The sequence below is a fragment of the Thamnophis elegans genome, chromosome 7 (assembly GCF_009769535.1).
Source record: "Thamnophis elegans isolate rThaEle1 chromosome 7, rThaEle1.pri, whole genome shotgun sequence".
NCBI lineage: Eukaryota > Metazoa > Chordata > Lepidosauria > Squamata > Colubridae > Thamnophis > Thamnophis elegans.
This window is the reverse complement of record NC_045547.1, coordinates 8,347,784-8,371,000: the sequence shown is the minus strand read 5'-3', so window position 1 is coordinate 8,371,000 and position 23,217 is coordinate 8,347,784. Positions and strand designations below refer to the sequence as shown.

Genomic DNA, 23,217 nt, shown 5'->3' with positions numbered 1-23,217 from the left:
GCCTACCTGCACATGTGTGCGTGATCCCCCTGTGCATGCACGCACAATCTCACCTCCCTGGGGAGGGAGTGTTTGCCCTCCTCCAGCCTTCAGAAAAGCCTCCGGAGCATGAGGAGGGTGAAAAATGGGCTCAATCGCCAACCAGAAACGGAAGTTGGAAACGGATTGTTTCCAAACTTCCAGTTGGCCTGTTGGACTCATTTTTCACCCTCCCCAGGCTCTGGAGGCTTTCCTGAAGCCTGGGGAAGGCGAAAATGGCTTCGCCTGGCCCTCTGGAAGGACAAAAATCAGCTGGCGGGCACGCACAGTGCACATTGGAGCTGATGGCTCATGTGCCGACAGATATGACTCCGTGTGCCACCTGTGGCATGCATGCCATAGGTTTGCCATCACAGCCATCGATGACTGTACCATTGCAGACAAATGGTTGTCCAATCTCTTCTTAAACACCTCCAGTGATGAAGCACCCACATCACCATAAAAGTATCTTAACAATTTTGTGTGTTATCATTGATTTTTGTCCCCTCCCTCCCCCTGTTTTCTAGTGTGCAGAAATTAAATGAATTTCTCTTAAGTGATGAGATCGGAGATGATAGCTGGAGAAACGGAGAGAGCCTATTGCCATATGAATCGTGTAAGAAGCACACGGGACTAGTAAGGGATTCTTTTTCTTAATTCTTTTATTTTAAGCTTCAAAATATATTACAGATTTAAGCCAGTTTCCCATATTATGTTTTATAAGAACTCATTGGGGAATATGGAATGGTCTCATTTAAATGGATGATGTTCCTAGCAGTAAATATACATATACATATACATATACGTATACGTATACATATACATATACATATACATATACATATACATATACATATACATATACATATACATATACATATACATATACATATACATATACATATACATATACATATACATATACATATACATATACATATACATATACATACATATACATATACATATACATATACTATATATATATATATATATATATATATATATTCGCCATTTATATTCGCTAGAAATCCCACAGCACAGCTGATTGTTACACAGCTGATCATCGGGACGTTTTTAAAAACTTTTAAAAGCATTTTGTTTACTACTGGTTCGGGTGAACAGGTAGTAAAAAATGCTTTTAAAAGTTTTTTTTTAAGTTCCAACGATCGCGTGGCACAGCTGATTGTTGCACAGCTTATTATCGGAATGGTTTTTTTTTTTACTTTTGAAAGCATTTTTTTATTACTGCTTTGGGCGGATAGTAGTAAAAAAAAATGCTTTTAAAAAGTTTTTTAAAAGTTCCGAGGATCGCACGGCACAGCTGATTGTTGTACAGCTGATCATCGGAACTTTTAAAAAACTTTTTTTTTCATAGTCAATATCATGTTGTATTATTAAGTAATTACATCAATTCATCTTGCCATCAACTACCAAAGGGAAAAAAAACAGTTGTTGGCTTTCCATACACCATATTTATACCTTATCCGACACTTTCTTCCTCCTCTCTCCTCCCCCTTTCTACATCCTTTCCTCCCTCCATCATTTTCTACTCTACTTCCCCTTCCTTCTCCTTCTCCTCTCTCCCCTTACCACTCCTCCTTATATACCTCATCTTCCCCCCTCACCTTAAAAACTTTTTAAAGCATTTTTTTTTTACTACCAATGTGCGCGCGAAGCGAACAGGTAGCAGACTTCAGAGCATTTCACCCCTGATCCAGATGGCGATCATGTAGTAGCCGGGAAGGAGGGCATGACATTTTACGACATCTCAAAATACTTTATAGGCTGGAAAACACCCTTTTTGAGGTTGTTGTTTTGGTACTGTGAACATTATGTTCTTCAGATAACCAGGTAGAGATAAAAACCCCTTCTCCTTTCTTCTCTTTTTTGGTCCATCTCTGAAGCATCCCCAAAGCCATCAATCGGAAACAGCCCTTGAGACACCAGCTGGATGGCTATGACCAGCCACAAAGGATATCCACTCAACATCTAACCATCGATGAGTGTGCTATCAAGGTGCCTTGTGTTTTAAAGCAGAGCATCAATCTAATATTTTCTCATCAAACTTTAAGTGTATTGCTGATAATGATTCACCGACAAATGCCGCGCTCGACAAAATTGCTGGGGAAAAAACACGAGTTCAAAATCGCGGCGACGAATGAACGCAGAAGCACGCCGACAACAGCGCGCCGACAGAAGCACGCTCTAAACCTAACCCTAACCCTAAACCTAACCCTTACCCTTACTCTAACCTTACCTTAACCGTAATCACGCTTCTGTCGGCGCTCTTTTGTCGACCTGCCTTTGTGGGCGCACTGTCAACATCGCGGTTTTATTGCCGCGGTTTTGTCGGGCGCGCTGTTGTCGGCCGCGTATTTGTCGGGTCACGGCTGATAATCCATCTGAGATGGACTTTCTTAATCTCCATCCTGATCTGGAAGGAGATTAAGAAAATCCATCTCAGCTGGATTATCATGTCATTTTTTTTAACTGCTAGTTCCTCAACATGGGGATGTTTCATATCTTTGTCTTCATTTAAGAGGAAATCTCTGGTATGGAAGGTTTTATTGATTGACTGATCCATCCTTCTATCCATCCCTCCATCCACTTTATCGGCTGTCCATCTTACCCCAAGGTAACTCTGGCAGCTTATAATTATTAAAAGGACAAAACTACACAGAGGGTCCTTGACTTACAATGGTTCACTTAGTGACTGTTCAAAAGTACAACGCCACTGAAGAAAGTGACGTATGACCGTTTTTCATACTTACGGCATTTGTAGCATTCCCCATGAGCGTGTGATCAGAATTATAGTCCAGAGCATCTTATACCCTGAGAAATATGGTACATGCATCTGTTTGCAGTTTCTAATATACAATATGATGCATTGCAGGTAACCAACGGATACTTTTCCTGGGGAAGTGGACTAGCCACACTATCCGATATTGATATCAGAATCCCAACAGGTAAATAAATCTTGCATGTTCAACATCTTGTTCAGCACGTTTTTAATTGCCTCTAGATCAGGGGTCGGGATGGGTTCTGGCAGGCACTACTGCCAGTTTGCTTGTGGGTGTGTGCGCATGATGTGCAAGATGGCGGTGTCTACAGAGCCACCCAGAGAACTGGTTCATGGGCGTGGCAGGTTTGGGTTGCTGCCAGTTCCACTACCGGTTTGGCCGAACCGGTCCAAACTGTAGGAACCCACCACGTCAGGGGTGTCGAACTGGATTTCATTGAGGGCTGCATCAGGGTTGTGTTTAACCTTGAGGTGGGGGTGGCCAGCTTCACACCCTGCAGTCCTGTGCCAACAAAAACGGAGCCCGGGGGGCTCAAGTTATTGAAATAGGTTCTAATCCCAGTAAGGGTATGGCTAGCTGATGAGAGCTAAATAGCTTGAAATAGATCTATACTAGTCTCCCTTTATTTATTTATCAGCACAAATAAAACACAAATATAACAAAGGCAACAGTAATAATATTAGACCTGGAAATCCTCCTGAAGAAACCTGGAAGCCAAAAATGAATTGGGGTGGGGCTGCAAGCACGGGGAGGAAGGGGAGCGCGGGGAGTACACACATGCATTTATGGGGGGGTCACGCGCACATTGCATTAGGGGTGCAGGTGCACATTGTCGCTCATGCTGTGCGCTTTCAGCACGCAACGACCAAAAGTTTAGCCATCACTGCTCTAATGTCTTAAAGGATTTAATTTTGATTTATTCATTCGTAGGCCAGATGACTATGATCGTAGGACAGGTTGGCTGTGGCAAATCTTCTCTCCTTCTCGCTATCCTCGGTGAGATGCAAACCTTGGAAGGAAAGGTTCATTGGAACCGGTACGTTTTCAAGTTCTTTAACTTAAACCAGGCTTGTCTAGAGATAGGATTGAATCTGGACAGAGAAATTATTTTAAAATCTCACAGATCATGAACGGCTCAAGCAATGAATGACCCGAAGGATAATTTTTGCAATCAATAAATCGGTCAAGGAACTTGGTTAATACGATCTGTTTCGAGTGTGAAATTTAATGCTGGAAGATCAATCCAAAGCCTCTCACGAAAGGTGCTTTTATAAATTATTAGGGGATTTAGACAGCCTGATCTTATGCTGGTAGCTTTCCAATGTTTCCTTAGGGTTGTTTTTCCATTGACATACCCATTAAAAATAAATACAGGATAGGGCCATTAAACTATCTGATTGGTCGTAATAAGTACCTCTGTTGGGAAGACATCAAGGGAAGTCATTTTGGATAAAGGAGAATAGTTATAGCTCAAGGTTAAATTGTGGGGTCCTTGGTGCTCTCTGAGCTTGGTGGTTTTCTTGCAGACGTTTCATTACCCAACTAGGTAACCTCATCAGTACTAGAAGAAAGTGGGTCTTCTCTTCTCTTCCCTTCCTTTCCCTTCCCTTCCCTTCCCTTTAGTTTATTGTCATTGCACCTCATACAACGAAATTAAATGTCATCTTCAGCGTAAATTCCAACTATAAAAAATAAAACACAAACACATCCTTCACATTCTATACAATTCTATTCTATCTCCTCTCCTCTCCTTTCCTCTTCTCTCCCCTCTTCTCCCCTCCCTCCTCTCCTTTCTTGCTAACTCCTGGATACTAAAACTGGACTCTTCCCCTCCCCTCTCTACTCTCCCTTCCTCTCCCTATTTTCTGTGAACCTTTTTAGCTTTTTGCAAAACTTAAAAAAACCTATTATGTCCTCCGGCCTGGGGCTCAGAATGTGTGAAGGGTCCCGTGTCTTGGCTTTACGACCAGTATGGACTGATTAATCACCACAGCTACTCTTTATACCTATGTATTTGGTGAATGTTTTTATTGTTTGATGTGTTTTTTTTAATTGTTTGATTGTCCTAGAATTTTAGATGTTTAAGCCACTCAAAGTCATTTGGCTGAATTGAGAGGCCATAGAAATTGGATGGATGGATGGATGGATGGATGGATGGATGGATGGATGGATGGATGGATGGTGTTGTGACTCAGCAGCAGTCTTCTGTGAGTCTTTTCGGGATGCAAGATTAATTATGCAGCTGGGGCTCATTAGAGGCACATTCTGGGGATAAAAGGACGGATGGTGCCACGCCCTAGTTGCAGGAGTCAACGTTCCTTGGTTCGTTCAACATTGATTGATCATCAGTCGTGGTTTATGTAAGATACACTTGGAGAAGTGCTTTGTTTCCTGTAACCCTGATTCAAGGATACACTTGGAGAAGTGCATTGCGTTGTAAGAGTTTTTGTTTAGCATTCTGTTATCTCGTCAGAGACTGTATTTATGTTATTTTTGGGCTCGCAGCCAGTCTGAGCCGAGAACTGATAAAGAGAATTCCTTTTAAGTTGTTTGCCTGTCGTCTGTTTAATGAGCGGAGAAGGGGGGACAGAACAGATGGATGGATAAATAGATGCATGGATAGATGAATGAAGATTTGTATTAAAGGTTGCTCTCTGAACAGTTGATAAGGACCGTAAAATGGGGCATTTGTAAGGTCTAATACCATAATATTCAGTCATCTTTTATCAATATGCTTGGTTTTCTTCTTAAGCTCCACAATTAAGATTTTGCTTAGGTGTTGAATATCCCTCCTTCCATATTTGAAACTTCATCAGCACGGGTACTATTATCTTTTAAATGACAGTAAGAATATAAAGCACAATATAGGTAAACAATATTTGGTTATAAATAGCTAAGTATAATAAATATAGAATTGTACATAAAAATGGATAACGAATAAGGAGACTATGAATGCAAGATAGAAAGGTATAGGAGGGAAAACACTAACTGCAAAGAAACCGATATGGAACTGCTGTATGATATGCGATAGAATTTCTTGTTCTTATGTTGTTTTAAGTCATGTGTCTGTTTCTGTTGATGTGTTTATGTGTTTAAAATAAAAATTTTAAAAAAAAGATTTTGCTTAGGTGTTGAATATCCCTCCTTCCATATTTGAAACTTCATCACCACGGGTACTATTATCTTTTTCTCAACAGCTACTAAAATACTGTTTACATTAACTTGCAGCATAAATGAAACCGAGTCTTCTGTTGAAGCAAACTGGAGGTATTACTCTTCAATCTGATCCCTGAAACTCTACCCCCCTCCCCTTTTTAACCTCTCAATCAATATCTTATTTCCTTCCCTCAAATATAATAACTTCCTAGAATACATTAATCCCAACCATCTACAGCACAGTGGTTCGCAGCGGAGGAGGGCAGGCATCAAAAATTTTAGCAAGGGATTCTCTGCCCGGTTGCTGGGTGGGTGTGGCCATGGTGGGCGTGGCCTAGTTGGCCTCCTGCACCACAGCAGGGGTGTGTGTGTTTGCCTTCCTGGCTTTTTTTGAACTTCCGGGAGGGCGAAAAGGGCCTCGCCAGGCTCCAGAGGCCCCCTGGAGGCCAGAAATGGGTTCGTTTCTGCCCTTCCTGAACCTCTGGTAGGCCCATTTTTCGCCCTCCTCGAGCTTCCATGTATGTTCTGCACTTGCCTGCATCCCAAACAGGCAGCATGGAGACTCCTGAGAGGGGCAAGGTGGGGTGGGTGGGGCCAGCCAGGAGTGAGATTTGGGGGCTCTCCGAACTGCACAGAATCTTAACTAGAGGTTCTCCCGAACCCCTGCAAACTGCCAGCAGTCAATCCCTGGTTCCCAATCTTTGGGGCAAATGACTTGAGGCATTTTAAATCCTCATAATGGAATTTCTAATGTGGGATGGAATAGAATAGAATAGAATAGAATAGAATAGAATAGAATAACTTTATTATCACTTGAACATACACTAATCGGCATACATTAAAATGAAATTTCATTGCTTACAGCTCGAAAAGGACACCACCTCCAATCAATATATACTATATAAACATGTCAAAATAAATAAATACTATATATAAATACTAGAGGCGGGAGAACCTCTAGTTAAGATTCAGTTTGCACCAGTTCGGTAGAACCGGTTCGTCAAATCTACCAAACCGGTTAGAAGAGGTTCCACCAGTGGACCCAGAAAGCAGGCCACACCTACAGAAGAGGTTCCAAAAAATTTTGAAACCCACCACTGATGCCAACTCTCCAGACTTAGAGATAAATGTGAATTCATGGGATATGAATACACCTTTTCGGGCAAGGACTATGTCATGAAAAAAAGAAACAAAGATTAAAATAGAGACTGGGTGTTCTTCTAATCTAACTCCTCTCCTTTCTCCTTAAACCTGGTTTTAACTGCTAATTTCTTTTATGTGTTTTTGCGGTGTGCGTCTTCCTCGTTTGAATGCACCCTTGTTAAAATCTATAGGGAGCTACTCCCTATCCACTGCCCTCGAGTCTAATGCATCTAAATTCCCCCTTTCCACTAGGAATCGGTTTTCGGTGGCTTACGCAGCTCAGAAACCCTGGCTCTTGAATGCGACGGTGGAAGAAAACATCACTTTTGGGAGTTCTTTTAATAAACAGAGGTAAAGATGTCACATCTGTCTCTTTCTAACCACCAGAAGTGACAGAATTCCTGAGCTTTTGCTAGGTTCAGCTGTGACTTGCCATGACTAACTGGCACAGCCATGCAATAGCAATAGCAGTTAGACTTATATACCGCTTCATAGGGCTTTCAGCCCTCTCTAAGCGGTTTACAGAGTCAGCATATTGCCCCCAACAACAATCCGGGTCCTCATTTTACCCACCTCGGAAGGATGGAAGGCTGAGTCAACCCTGAGCCGGTGAGATTTGAACAGCTGAACTGCAGAACTGCAGTCAACTGAAGTAGCCTGCAGTGCTGCATTTAACCACTGTGCCACCTCAGCTCTTGCAATGTTTCGCTTAACAACTGCCTTGTTTAAGAATAGAAATAGAAATTCCAGTCCAATTTGGATCATTAAGCAAAGTAACGGTAAATGTTTTCCAGTCAACCGTGTCCAACTCTCATCTCTGTGTCTTGGCTGAGGGAGCCAGCGTTGTGTTCTGCCCAAGGCTTCACAAAATCATGAAGCAGTCCTGACAAAAATCCCTTTTTATTATGCTAATCAAAGGTGGGTTGATGCAGTTTCAGCCCGGATCAGGCAAACTGGAAGTAGCGGTGGTGGGAGGCTCCACCCACCCGCCCGGACGTTTCTGCGCATGCGCAGAAGCACCGTGCGCACCTGAACTGGTGGTAAAAAAATTAGCAACCCACCTCTAAAGCTAATGTGAATTCCTCTCATTCACATCCAGCAAAGTCCCGCCAAACAGTCTTTCAAGGGTGAATTTACAACCACAGACCTTATCAGGTTTGGAGAGCTGCCAGGTTGATATCTTCCAAACGCAACTCTGTACAAGAAAATACTTAGCAAGGAGTCTCTGAGAGTCATGAACAATTCTTCACACTAATTAAGTGAACTAATTGTCTCCTGCAAACTCCACTCCCCTTTCGCTCCTCTTTATTCCCTACGGGAGGGGCCATTCACCCTCCACCTGTGCCTTTACTCCCGAGTCGGCCCTTGTTCCTTAACTGTTCCCTTCTCCTGGCAGCTCTGCACATGTGCACACTGGGAACAGGCTCCAGCTGTTCTTCTGCCCTACTGATATCCGATTCCGAAGGCAGCTGACGGCCCTGGCCCCATTTCTGCCTCCGATGCAGAGCCCTCATCAGAGCCTTCCCCAGACTCCAGGACTGGCCCATGTTCCTCCACAACCTCCTCACTGTCTGAGTCTGCCACCGGCTCTGCTGGATGCTGGCAGGCCACAAGACACCCCAAGACAATTTTCATGATCATGTGGCCAGCATGGCTAAACAACAAAGGCTCACGGAACGCTGTTGCCTTCTCACCAAACTGGTCCTTGCCTTTTGCATGCTTTCAAATTGCTAGGAGTCCAGGAGCTGGGGCAAATAATAGGAACTCATCCCATTGCCCAGAACTCAGGGGTTTCTCCAGAGGTGGGTTCCTGCCAGTTCTAACCTCTTCTATAGAAGAGGTTCCACAAATCTACAGTGCCGTTTAGAACCGGTTCCAGCTCCCTCCCCCCGCCCGTCCGAACATCATCAAGATGAAGAGCGAGAGGAGGAATTGTGGGAGTTGAAGTCCACAAGTCTTAAATCTGTCAAGTTTGAACACCCCTGGGGTTTTTTCCCCTAAAGGGTTAGGGGTGCAAGGGTCTTGTAACTTGACAGCTTTAAGACTTGTGTGCTTCAAATGCCAGAGTTTCTGAGCCAACATTTTGGTTCCTAAGCAAGAGCGTTGTTAAGTGACTTTCACCACATTTTACAAGTTGGCCACGCCCACCCAGTCACATGGACAGCAAGCCACTCCCACAAATCAGGCCACACCTACAGAAGAGGTTCTAAAAATTTTTGAAACCCACCACTGGGTTTCTCCAACTGACAAGCTCAGCAACTTTAACCACTCAGCCATCGCCTCCACCCCCCCCGGATTACACATAGTCCTCAACTTAAAACAGTTTACTTAGTGACCATTCAATGTTGCAACGGCACTGAAAAAATGTGACTTACGACCATTTTTCACATGCAGCTTCCTCAGAGTTACATGATCAAAATTCAGATGCTGGGCAACTGACTCATATTTATGATGGTTGCAGTGTCCCAGGGTCACGCGATCCCCTTTTGTGTCCACTTCTGATGAGCAAAGTCAAAGGGGAAGTCAGATTCACTTAACAACCATGTTACTAACTTATCAAACCGCTTTGATTCCCTTAACAACTGTGGAAAGAAAGGTGGTAAAACGGGGCAAATCTCACTTAACCAATGTCTCGCTTAGCGACAGAAGTTTTGGGCTCAATTGCGGTCGGAAGTGGACCGTAAGACTCCTTGTATGTGTAGCAGCAGCCCTTTTCATCTCGAAGCCACGAAATCTGCAGGGATAAAATCACCAAGAATATCGGGTGCCTTCATTCAATGTTTTCTTTCTTTTCATGTTTATGATATTGGATGCAGGGCATCCAGACAATGATAAATCATCATACAAGTACTAAACTTCATACTAAAATATATGAAGAACGATTGCAGGAACTGGGTATGTCTAGTTTAATGAAAAGAAGGACTACGGGAGACATGATAGCAGTGTTCCAATATCTCAGGGGTTGCCACAAAGAAGAGGGAGCCAAACTATTCTCCAAGGCACCTGAGGGTAGAACAAGAAGCAATGGGTGGAAACTAATCAAGGAGAGAAGCAACTTTTCTTCTTGAAAAGAAATTTCCTGACAGTTAGAACAATTAATCAGTGGAACAGCTTGCCTCCAGAAGTTGTGAATCCCCCAACACTGGAAGTCTTTAAGAAGATGTTGGATAGCCATTTGTCTGAAGTGGTGTAGGGTTTCCTGCCTAGGCAGGGGATTGGACTAGAAGACCTCCAAGGTCCCTTCCAACTCTGCTATTGTATAAGTCAGTCAGTAAGTCTAAGTCCCATCCTTTCCTGTAAATTTTCTGTAAACTACCACACATTCCCCTGGCTTGGCGTCGTACAATGTGAAGTGGTGAGGCAATGTGTTTGCTAAGATAACCTTTCCCTGTTTGCAGGCACTGTCAAAGGCTCTTGTTCCCTCCCCTCACTACGTTCTCTGATCCTAGAAAACATTTTCCAAAAAAGGAAGTAATGAAGTGGGAAAGCATCGGTATAGTTTCTGGGAGGAAAACAGTAAGAGTAGGTTAATATAGAATAGAATAGAATTCTTTATTGGCCAAGTGTGATTGGACACACAGGGAATTCGTCTTTGGTGCAGATGCTCTCAGTGTACATAAGGAGAATAAAATACATTCATCAAGAATAAAAAGATACGGCACTTAGTGATAGTCCAGGTTACTAATAAGCTAGCAAATCATATTAGGAAACTAATAAAAACAATATAAATTGAAAGATACAAGCAACATGGTTACAGTCATAAGTGGGGAGAGATGGATACTAGTAAAGAAGAAAAGAATAATAGTAATATAGTCTTAGTAAATTATTTGACAATGTCGTGGGAATTAGTTGTTAAGCAGAGCAATGGCATTTGTGAAAAAAACTGTTCTTGTGTCTAGTTGTTCTGGTGTGAAACCATTTATGTCCAGGATGAGGGGTCTGTAGCAAGGGTGAAATCAACTTACTGTCAGCGTTCCAAATATCATGCAGAATTAAATCAGAGTCTAAGGCAGAGCTATCCTTAAAGTTCCAATTTAATAAGACAGACATGTTGGCATCATGCTATGGAATCCCAATACTGGAAATGACATCACAATTCCACCCAGTTAAAAGTTCATGATCTTGTCCACACACCCACAATCCATCACATGGTCCAATCTTCTTCTTCCACGCTGGCATCCACACCCAGCTGCTTCCAGTCAGGTGTGCTAGTGCGGAGACAAAGGATGACCTTGGCTTCTAGTAAAGAATGAAAACAATACATTCCACAATCTCAGTCCTGTCTATTCCCCCCTCCCATCAACTATACTAAAGAAACAGCATAATGAAATAAGAGAAAGTGTGGCAGGCCAAAATTCTAAAAGGAATATAATTGCAGGCCTGACACTTACCTTTGCTAACGGTTGGCAAATGTGAGCAAACAATCACAGACCTTATCAGGCTTGGAGAGCTGCCAGGCTAGTATCTTCCAAGCGCAATGCTGTACAAGAAAATACTTGACAAGGAGTATCTGAGAGTCATGAACAAATCTTCACACGAATGAAGCAAACTGATTGTCTCCTGCAAACTCCACTCCCTTTTGGCTCCTCTTTATTCCCTATGGGAGGGGCCATTCACCATCCACCTGTGCCTTTACTCCCGAGTCGTCCCTAGTTCCTTAACTGTTCCCTTCTTCTGGCAGCTCTGCACATGCGCACATTGGGAACAGGCTCCAGTGTTCTTCTGCCCCACTGATCTCTAACTTTGAAGGCCGCTGATAACTGTCAGAGACCCTGGCCCCATCTCTGCCTCTGACGCAGAGCCCTCGTCAGAACCTTCCCCAGACTCCAGGACTGGCCCATGTTCCTCCCCAACTTCTTCACCGTCTGAGTCTGCCTCCAGCTCTGCTGGCAGGCCACAACAGTTTTAAAACCCTTCAGTCTTCTCTGGACCTCATGCTTTATTTCTAATATTTCTTCAACAGGTACAAAGCAGTGACTGATGCGTGTTCTCTACAACCCGATATTGATCTGTTGCCATTTGGAGATCAGACAGAAATCGGAGAAAGGGTAAGACACTGCTGCATTATTGGGAGACCAGGCGTGTATCCCCTCTATTGTTCAAGCTATGTGTGGCTGTGAGAGTTGGACCATAAGGAAGGCTGAAGAATTAATGCTTTCCAATTATGGTGCTGGAGAAGATTCTAGAGCAGGGGTGTCAAACTCAAGGCCTGCGGGCTGGATCCAGCCTGCAGGGTACTTAGATCTGGCCTGTGTGGCCACCGACACACAGTGCCTCTGCCAGTGAAAATGGAGCTCAGGAGAGCCGCACGTGGCTCTGCCAGTGAAAATGGAGCTCAGGAGAGCCGCACGTGGCCCTCCTGAGCTCCGTTTTCACTCCGTTTCAGCTGCAGGCCATTGCAGCTGAAAAAGGAGCTCGGGAGCCTGTTTTCACTGGCACAATGCTCGAGCCACCACCAGCACCCTGGCACAAGTGATGTCGAGCTGACCATACCCACCCCGGCCACATCCCCCACCACCCCCAAGGTCAAACACAACCCTGATGAAATCGAGTTTAACACCCCTGCTCTAGAGTGTCCCCTGGACTGCAAGGAAATTCAATCTGTCAAACTTTAAGGAAATCAACCCTGTGTCAAGACGGCACCATTTTGCTTTTTTCAAACCTAACTCTTTTCAACTTGCCAATGAACTGGGGGGAGGGAAGGGGAAAAAGGAATGCTGAGAATGTGTGTGTGGGCCATGAAAGCCTGGCAACCATCAAGGTCACCACCGCAGGTGCTTGAGAAAGAGACGGACTGTTCCCATAACAAAGGGACATCTCATAATTGGACAGTGTGATCACCCAGGGGTGTGGAGAAAGGGAAAGTATTGTTTAACTAAGCAAGGCTTTGCGTAGGGAAACCAGAACTGGTTTTGATTCTTCAGTACCAAAATGGTGTATCCAACAAAGTTTTACTTTTGTGAATTCAAAGCTCCCGAGAGTATTTCCTTTTTTGGGGGTTCACTAATCAGACTGTTGACACCCGGACTGTTGTTTGGAAGGACAGATACTGAAGCTGAAGCTCAAAGACTCTGGCCACCAAAGGAGAAGAGAGGATTCCTTGGAAAAAGCCCCGATGTTGGGAAAGATGCAAAGCAAAAGAAGAAAGAGGACAGCAGAGGAGGAGATGGTTAGATAGTGTCATCGACACAATGAATGTGAATTTGGGCCAGTGGTGGGGTTCAGCCAGTTTGCACCAGTTTGGGAGAACCAGTTGTTGACTTTCTGAGCAGTTTGGTGAACCGGTTGTTAAATTATTTGAATCCCACCACTGTTTTCACTCCGTTTCAGCTGCAGGCCATTGCAGCTGAAAAAGGAGCTCGGGAGCCTATTTTCACTGGCACAATGCTCGAGCCACCACCAGCACCCTGGCACAAGTGATGTCGAGCTGACCATACCCACCTCGGCCACATCCCCCACCACCCCCAAGGTCAAACACAACCCTGATGCGGCCACAACTCTTTAAAGTAGATATTTCATGAATCCGGGGAAAAGGCGCCGCTGCTTTAAAAAGTACCAAGTAAATGCTGTGGGCTTTACATTCCTATATATTCAAAAACAGTGCATAGCCCTAACAAACATTATTATTTAATGAATTTAAGTTGTTGCCACTGCTTTGAAGTTAAATCCAGGTGTATGGATGCCTCTTTCTTTTCTGTGTAATTTATACCTCTATCTGGACTGGAAATGCTGACATCATCTTGGCCATTCCCACCTGGTCACATGGCCAGCAAGCCACTCCCACCCAGTCACATGTCTGGCAAGCCACTCCCACCTGGTCACATGGCTGGCAAGCCACTCCCACCCTGTCACATGGCTGGGACGCCACTCCCACAAAGCAGGCCACACCCACAGAGTAGGTTCCAAAAATTTTTGAAACCCACCACTGATTTGGGCATACTCTGAGAGACAGTGGAATGACAGGGGGGCCTGGCTGCCCGTGGTCCAAGGTTCAAAAAGAATTGGACACAATAACTAAACAACGATCCTTGCTTATATGCCAAGATCTTCTTTGTCTTCTTTTAGACTGTTCCAACTTTAGGTTTGGTAGCCAAAAGCATTGGGATTGAATAAACCGATGTCATATAAATTTAGGAAGAAGTTTAGCTTTAGGATGGTTTTTTAAATAGCTGTTATTTTTTTTTCAAGGGCTTGTCAGTTAAAGATGCTGCAAGGTTTGGGCAACCGACTGAAAATTATGTTTTTTTTAAAATACCCTTTAGGGAATTAACTTGAGTGGAGGTCAACGGCAACGCATCTGTGTTGCTCGAGCGCTCTACCAAAACACCAACCTCGTCTTCCTGGTAAGTGAAAAATTTAAAAGAGGCAGAAGGCACTTTCAAACCAGGAGAAAGAAGAATCTAGATTTCCATCCAAAATTATTTTAGATCAGTGTTTCCCAACCTTGGCAACTTTAAGACGTCTGGACTTCAACTCCCAGAATTCCCCAGCCACCCATGGTCTTAAAATTGCCAAGGTTGAGAAACACTGATCTAAATTTACATTTTCACCCTGTTCGTTGGAAGCAATTGGAGGATGATTTGAAGATAGGCATGAATGCAGAATGCAAGTAATCCTCAACTTACAAGCATTTTTGTTGTGCTACTAGCCAAATCAAAGGAAGAGGAGGCAGTGTGGGAATCAGGGTCAGGATCAAGGCAACCTGAGATCTCCGAGGGGGAAGAGGGAGTGGAGCTGGCAGAGAGAGAGAGGAGAGGCGGAGCCTGGCCTGTCCATCAGCCCTCAGATGGAGAGTCAACAGACCCCAGGTCTGGAAGTGGCTGATGAGGAAGAGGAGGAGCAGCTGGGTCCAGTGCCTGACACATGGATGTGCAGAAGGCAGAGCAGAGGAGAGCAGTGGAAATCTATGGGCCGGTCTTTGGGAAGGAAGAGCCACCGCTGCTAGCAAAAGCCTACCCTAGCTCTGGGGATAAATGGCATGGGTGAAGATGAATAGGTGACCACTATTCATCTTCCGGCCGGCCAGACTTGTTAGCCTGCGGTGAGAGAGAAACTTTTTGCCAAGGCTGCCAGCATTCGTAATAATAAAGGAATCTTTGAGTTCATTTCAAAGGGTTTGTTATGTTTGGGGAGCTGGGCCAGAACACATTTGTTTAGTGACCATAAGAAGATACAATGGCACTGAAAAGAGTAACCTACAACCCGGTCCTCACACTTACAACTAATGCAGCATCCACATGGCCACATGATCAAAACTCCGGTGCTAGGGGACTGGCATGTATTTGGTAACGGTTGCCGCATCCCAGGCTTATGTGATTGTCACTTGCGACTTTTCAAACAGCTTGCAACGAAGTCAGTGGGGTAAGATGAATTCACTTAACAGACCACTTGATTCACTTAAAAATGCACGAGAAGGTTGCAGAAAGAGATCTGCAATGATCTTCTATTCCCACCCCCCACCCCCCTTAGCACTAAGAGTGAGATATTGAAAATTATTCACGTGAAGGCCTTTCTATGCGTTGCAGAAATAAGGTAGTGATCACAGAAGGTTCAATACAATACAATAGAATATCTCTTTTATAACTTTTGGAAGAAATGTCCTTCTGGGTTCGGCTCCAAGTGGGGAAAAAGACACTGGAGACATGGAGGCTGCTTGGAAAGATGGTTTTAATGGTGGACAGGGCCACATGGCTTGAGCTCCTGAACAGAAAAGGTGATCACATGCTTCAATGTTGGTAGAGAAGAGACGGGAAGGGAAGGAGAGAAGCTGAGTCCCTGGTTTTATGCCCTCTCTGGCCTTTGATCTTGATCTTGAATTCTGATTGGTTGTCAGACTCCCATGGGCCCCCTGCAGGGGCAACTCTCTAGGCTGCGTTTTGAATCCAGGTTTGGTAGAGTTCTCAGATGCCATGTGGCGAGTTGGGTAAAGGGCCAATATTATCATGCCTTAATCCCAATACTCTGGAGCTGAAGGGGAGAACCCTTTATTATGTAAAGTGGACTAGCTCAGGCTTTAATGGCTCATTGACAAAGGGGGATGGGCAGGAAGCTGCAGGCAGCTATTCTGTCTTTTAAAACATGTTTCTTCCTTTTCCCACCCAGAGAAATATTCTGCCTTTTCAATATTTCCTAGGATATTTCATTTTTTTCTGGGAGAGGGCTGGGTGATAACTTCCTACATAACCTTCTGTTAATTTCTTATGTGGGATTCCAGGATGACCCATTTTCTGCCTTGGACATTCATCTCAGTGACCACTTAATGCAAGAAGGTATCCTGAAGTTCCTGAAAGACGACAAAAGGACCCTCGTCTTAGTGACTCATAAACTACAGTATTTGCCACATGCTGACTGGGTAAGATGGATGGATGGATAGCACGACAGACAGACAGACATGCTGAAAGTACCTGAGTTTTATATCCTCTCTGGGCTTTTGAATTTGAGCTTGTATTCTGATTGGTTGTCAGACTCCCATGGGGCCATGCAGAGTCAACTCTCTAGGCTGTCCTGAGTCCCAGGCTTGGTTGAGTCTTGCTGGGTGATGTAATCTTCCCAGGTGCCATGTGGTGAGATGGGTAGAGGGCTAATCCTATCATGTCCTGGGGGCCATCTCTTAATCCCATCACCCTGGAGGTGAAGGGGGGGCAGCAGGCAGCTGCAGAAAGCTGCTTTATCTTTAAAAACACGTTTCTTCTTTTCTCATCCAGGAAAATATAATATTCTGCCTTTTTAATATTCCCTAGACTATTTCATTCTTCTAGGAGAAGGGTGGGTGCTAACCAGTGGTGGGATTCAGCCGGTCCGCACCTATTCGGGAGAACCGGTTGTTAACTTTCTAAGTAGTTCAGAGAACCGGTTGTTGGAAGAAATCTCCTTTGGTTTTTTTCCACTTTGCAGGGCTAATCCTGTAAGGAAGGCAGGAAGGAAACATTCTGGTGTTGTTTCTAGCTTAATTTTTATTGCTCTGCTTACAGAAACTGCCTCTCCGGTTAACCCTTATTACATTGTCACAGCTAAGGTGAAGCGCCCATCAACGTCAGCGATGTTGAGTTGGCCACGCCCGCATGGTCACATGACCACTGAGCCCCGCCTACCCAGCTGGTCCTTAGGGCAGAGAACCGGTTGTTAAATTATTTGAATCCCACCACTGGTGCTAACTTCCTGCAACCCATATGTGGCATCGATAGAAGAGAACATTTGTAGCTCAGCTGCAAAGGTTCTCTTCCATCAGCTTCTTGATTCCTTTTTAACTCTTAGATCATTGCCATGAAAGACGGCACTGTTCTTCGAGAAGGGACCCTGAAGGACATCCAGAATAAAGATGTGGAGCTGTACGACCACTGGAAAACTCTCATGAATCGCCAAGACCAGGAATTGGAAAAGGTAAATGTGAAGAACGGGGGAATGAAGGTCTGGTTGGATCCAGACATGTTGATATTTGGTGACATTCCTACCCAAATCTTATTTGTTGGAAGTCTCTTGTTTTTATCTCTAATGACCTGTAAAGGTTGCAGTGCCCATGCCAAGCAGAAAATTGAAGTCTACCAATGTCAACTGAAGTACATGCAAGCCGTAAAGTTGTAAATTTCTGGTACTGTATAATAGAAGAGCACTACTTTGTCAGAATACAGTATGTACAGTCTCTTTGTTCTCTTGGCTGGACATCTTCTTCAGACTTTTAACTCAATCAGAATATAGCTGGAAGGAACCTTGGAGATCTTCTAGTCCAGCCCCCTGCTCAAGCAAGACACCCTAGACCAGTGTTTTTCAACCTTTTTTGTGCAAAGGCACATTTTTTTCATGAAAAAAATCACGAGGCACACCACCATTAGAAAATGTTAACAAATTTTAACTCTGTGCCTATATTGACTATATATAACACAAGGTGTTATATAGCAAATCAGATACTAAGGCCTAATGCCACAGAGGGGAGAGAAATTCATAAGTTTTCAAGATTTCCTGCACTGCTTCAAACATATACACTTAATACCAATGAATCCACAGCTATTATTTGATACAAGAAGATGGGTATGGAGAACGGAAAGAAATTTAAATTAATAAAAAAAGATGCCACTGAAATCATCTGTTTTAAATTATAATCCCTCTTCCTGACAGTGGATCAATAAAAAAAGATTATGCCCAATTCAAACTGGAAAAATACATTTAGCTCAAAAAAATAAGATCATCATGGTGATGAAAGAACATGGCAAGTATCCCTAGGAATTATCTATCTCCATTTTTTATCAAAGGGCTACCAGCGGCTGTGTGCGTGTACGTTACTCCACGTTATAAAGCTGTATAAAACCCCATCCAATAGGTAAATAAGGAAATACCTGTTGCTCTAGTCTTTAATGCAATTCTTGCTTAAGGCAGAGCCCTCCTCCTGCCCCAAAAGCCACGTTGAAGCAAACAGCCTCCGCCACAATTTTTTTAAAAAAAAAACCATGCAGTGGCAGAAATGTCAGTTGTAGGAAAGGGGAAGAATGGCTGGAGGGGGAAGGGATTTTATGAATTACCTCTCTCTCTCTCACACAGACACACATTCTCCCACGCACAGAGCGGGAAAGGCGGGACCAAAGCCCGGCCGCGAGCGAGGGAGCGCGTGGCAAGCAGCGACGCCGGGCTGCTTCCTCCTCCTCCGCCGCCGCCTTCACTACCCAGCAGACAAAAGCGAGGGCCGGCCGGCGGGGGCTGCTTTCGCCACGGCTGTCAGTCCCGGTGAAGGCCGCGCGTTGCTTAGCCGCCGGACCCGCTCCTAGCCCTTCTGGAGAGCGCGGCGGGTTTGCGGGAAGGAAGCCCACCCTGGGTTAGAGAAGGCGACGACATGCATCCCTCCCTGACACTAACACGCGCAACGTGCACATTCCCTCTCTCTCAATTTCTCTTGGCTTGCAGCTGCAGCTGCTCTCAGGCAGGGTCAGCCCAGAGCCTGCAATGACAAGCCCCACCCTGAAGTTGGAACAATGCACCAGCCTTGCGCGGCTCCCTCTTCCTCGGGCTCATAGTCCCCTGGAGAAAATAGGATCGCGCACGTGTGCAACGGCCACGGGGCTTGCCCTAGCTCTGGTTCGGGTGAAAGGGACGAAGTGCTTTTCCTCGACTTTTAGTTTTGCCACGGCGGCGGGAGATTAAGCGAATTCGCCCCGAAGGCTCCCAAGACAACAGAGGCCGAGTTCAGAAAGCGCATTTTAAAAATGATTTTTTGGGGGAGGGGGGGCGCGAAATCGTACCGCGCACCTCTCATTTGACTTAAGCGTATCGGTTCTCTTCTATCGCGGTTCGGGTGCTGTCCTCCCCCTCCCTTTTCCTTTCATTGTCGCCCTTCCTCCCTTAACGGTTAGAGATGTCAGAGATATCAGAGATGTCCCGAGGCAAAAACACCCGGCGGGTGTTTTTCCCACGGCACACCTTACACTATGTCATGGCACACTAGTGTGCCGCGGCACAGTTGTTGAAAAACACTGGAATAGAGAATGGAATGGAACGGAACAGAACAGAACAGAACAGAACAGAATAGAATAGAAAATAATAGAATAGAGAATGAGATGGAATGGAATGGAACAGAATAGAATAGGATAGAATTCTTTATTAGCCAAGTTTGATTAGATACACACAAGGAATTTGTCTGTATGCTCTCAGTGTACATAAAGAAAAGAAAGAGTACAATATAGTAGGGTTGCAAATCTGGAGTAGAAACACAATAGGAGTTAGATCTCCCCATCCATTTTGAGAAGATTTGAGAGGACGACAGAGGATCCCTTAGGGATAAACTCAACCCACACCTCAGGTTGAAATGATGGTCTGTTTTAAAAAATCTTCGTACTCAATTTTTAATGTCCCTACGCAGAATATGGAAGCTGATCAAACTACTCTGGAAAGGAAAACTCTCCGGAGAGCTATGTACCCAAGAGAATCAAAAACGCAACTGGTGGATGAAGACGAAGGTAATGCTGGTGTTATTTTGTCTGGTTTGTTTAAAAAAGTTATTTATGCACAAACATACACTTAAGTCTGTGATGGTGAACTTATGGCACATGTGCCGGGACCATCTCTCCAACCACGCCAGCCGTCGCCCGTTGCTCTTCCTGGTTCCGGCATGCACATGCGCACTGGCCAGCTTGTCTTTGCGCGCGCAGGAGTGCTGGAAATCAGAAGACAAGCTGACCGGCATGCATGCACATGACAGAAACCAGAAGCTCAGCTTCCTGGCATGTGCATGCTCACCGGGGAACTGCTGTTCCAGTTTCTGGCACTCCCCCCATGCGTGTGGTCAACACTGACTTAAGCCATAAACATGAAACCTTGTAGGTCTTGTACATGTTTGGTACGAATGACTTTCTAGTAAATGGTATTTCTTCGACAGTTAAAAGGCTAAAATTTGAAGATAAGTGGCCATAGGAAAGTAGGATGTAGGCAGTGACGTGCGGTGAGGTTTATGGCTGGTGAGGCAGCAAATTTTTTAGTCTTGTGGACTTCAACTCCCAGAATTCCACAGCCAGGCATGCTCAGTTCCGATTTAAAGTGACAGCATTTGTTTTTCTCCTTTGCTAAATAAGTTTCCTTCTTTCTTTTTCTTTTTCTTCTCCCTTCCCCTCCTTCCTCCCTCTCTCCCTCCCTCCCCCCTCTCTCAAACACACACCCCCACACACACAAAGTTGCACCAGGAGGATGAAGTTTGAATTCCTCCCCCTCCCTCCAACCCACACGTACCTTTTCCAGCTGTTTCAGAGAAGATTTCAACTCTGCTCTTGCCTGTCATCATGAAAAGAAAAAAAAATGTAAGAGGAAAAAGGCAAGAGCTGAGGTCAGGCTGAGCTAGTTGCTGCCAGAGTAACCGTGGATGACTCTGCTTAACTGTTCAAAAAAGCCTCTAAAAAGTGCCCTCTACAGGAGGAGGCAGGAGAACGACGTGCCTCACGTACGTCAGGAATTTTTAGGCTTTTAACCCTTGCTTAACTCTGCTCGAGTGATCATAAAACGCCTAAAGTCAGACTAGATGAGGCACGTCATTCTTTTGCCTCCTCCTGTAGAGGGCGCTTTTTTAGAGGTTTTTTTTAAACAGTTAAGCAGAGTCATCCACGGTGATTCTGGCAGCAACTAGCTCAGCCTTCAGCTCTTGCCTTTTTCCTCTTACATTTTTTTTTCTTTTCATGATGACAGTGGTAGCAATAGCAGTAGACTTATATACCGCTTCATAGGCCTTTCAGGCCTCTCTAAGCGGTTTACAGAGAGTCAGCATATTGCCCCCAACAATCTGGGTCCTCATTTTACCCACCTCGGAAGGATGGAAGGCTGAGTCAACCCTGAGCCAGTGAGATTTGAACCGCTGACCTGCTGATCTAGCAGTAGCCTGCAGTGCTGCATTTAACCACTGCGCCACCTTGGCTCTTGGCCCTGCCTCCCCTCACTGCACATCCCTGGATGTAGGTCCCCTCTCTCCTTAAGGCTTAGGATGTTGGTGATCTAATTTGCCAACTGGATATCTCCCCTTGTCCAATTACATTCAAACAAATTGTCCCTGGCTTGGTGGGCTGGAAGGTGTTGCATTCTATGATGTGATCTTGGACCAGCTGGCAGCTCTCCTGAGACGGCGCAATGCGTAGTTCCAACTGCCCTCATCCCAAACCCTTGCCTCCCCTCAGCTCCCTCCTTCCCCTTGTATTGCGCATGGCAGACTGGCATCTGGCGAAACATGGCTGGTACCTGATACTCTCCTTAAAGCTCAAACATCTTGTCTGTGACTATTACTGCTTTGTTACTAGAACCTGATGGTGCAGTGTTGGGACGTGAGACCAGTGGAAAGATTCACATAATTTAACAACTGGTTCTCTGCTCTAATGACCGGCTGGGTGGGCGTAGCCCTGGTGGGCGTGGCCAGGGGTGTGACAGGTAGCACTCGGCCTCCTGCACGCCCCCTGGGAGCAAAAACGGGGTGTGGAGGGATGTTCCGCTCACACCCTGTTTTGGTAGCTAGTAGCCCTTCCTGCACTTACCTGGGAGCCAAACCGGGGCGTGTGGGGACTCCTGGAAGGGGCAGGGCAGGAAGGGGTGGGGCCAGCCAGCAATTTAATGACCGGTTTACCCAACCGGTCTGAACCGGCTGAATCTCACCACTGCCCGAGGCCCTATTTGCATCTCCGTCACTACCTAGAATCTCCCGAGGTCTCTGCTGATCTTGTGAGAGATACTAAATTACCCAGGTTGACTGACTCAGTGATCTCTGTAACTTTTCAGAGGAAGAGGAGGAAGAGGAAGAAGATGACAACATGTCCGCAGCAGCGCCACTCAGGACGAAGATGCCCTGGAAGACTTGTTGGCTCTATCTCACTTCGGGTGGCTTTCTTCTGCTCTCCTTGATGATCTTCTCCAAACTCCTTAAACACTCGGTCATTGTGGCGATCGACTTTTGGCTGGCTCAGTGGACATCGACGAATCAGACCCAAACGCTCTGCTCTGAAAAGGTAGGGGAATGTTCCGCGGCTAGAGCAGGGATGACGAACCTTTGAGGCACCAAGCACCCAAACTGCGCATGAATGCCCAAACTGAAAGATGTGCATGTGCAAAGGTGCGCATGCATTCGCATGCACAGACATGCCTGGACATGTGCGTGGACATGCATGCATGCATAGCAGAGACCCAAAGATCAGCTGGCCAGTGGGAGGCAGGGCATCCCAATACCAGCAGCGCGGCAAGAGGTAAGTGTCAGTGTTCCAAGTATCATGCAGAATTAAATCAGAGTCCAAGGCAAAACTATCCTTAAAGTTCCAATTTAATAAGTCAGACATCTTGGTACATCTGTGGAATCCCAAATCTGAAAAACTTCCTTGGATTCCACCCAGTTGAAAGTTCATGATCTTATCCCCACACCCATAAATCCATCACATGGTCCAATCTTCTTCGCCCACACTGGCATCTCCATCCAGCTGGTTCCGGTCAGGTGCAGAGGTGCGAAGACAAAAGATGACCTTGGGCTTGTAGAAAAGAATGACAACAACACATTCCACAATCCTACTCCTTTCTATTCCCCCCTCCCAACTACTACACTAATGAAACAGCATAATGAAATAATAGAGAGTGTGGCAGGCCAAAGATCCTAAAA

At 45.1% G+C, this 23,217-nt stretch overlaps 1 protein-coding gene across 1 annotated transcript in view; it reads left to right on the top strand.

Moving 5' to 3' along the window:
* The window catches only part of ABCC9 (ATP binding cassette subfamily C member 9), a 103,257-nt gene that overhangs the window by 35,316 nt on the left and 44,724 nt on the right, over nucleotides 1-23,217 (top strand). Inside the window, 12 exon segments of the mRNA XM_032221116.1 lie at nucleotides 546-655; nucleotides 1,928-2,037; nucleotides 2,915-2,987; nucleotides 3,753-3,858; nucleotides 6,051-6,089; nucleotides 7,374-7,472; nucleotides 12,085-12,169; nucleotides 14,384-14,464; nucleotides 16,336-16,473; nucleotides 17,376-17,501; nucleotides 19,966-20,062; nucleotides 22,353-22,579. Coding sequence (XP_032077007.1) covers nucleotides 546-655; nucleotides 1,928-2,037; nucleotides 2,915-2,987; nucleotides 3,753-3,858; nucleotides 6,051-6,089; nucleotides 7,374-7,472; nucleotides 12,085-12,169; nucleotides 14,384-14,464; nucleotides 16,336-16,473; nucleotides 17,376-17,501; nucleotides 19,966-20,062; nucleotides 22,353-22,579 — 1,291 coding nt within the window.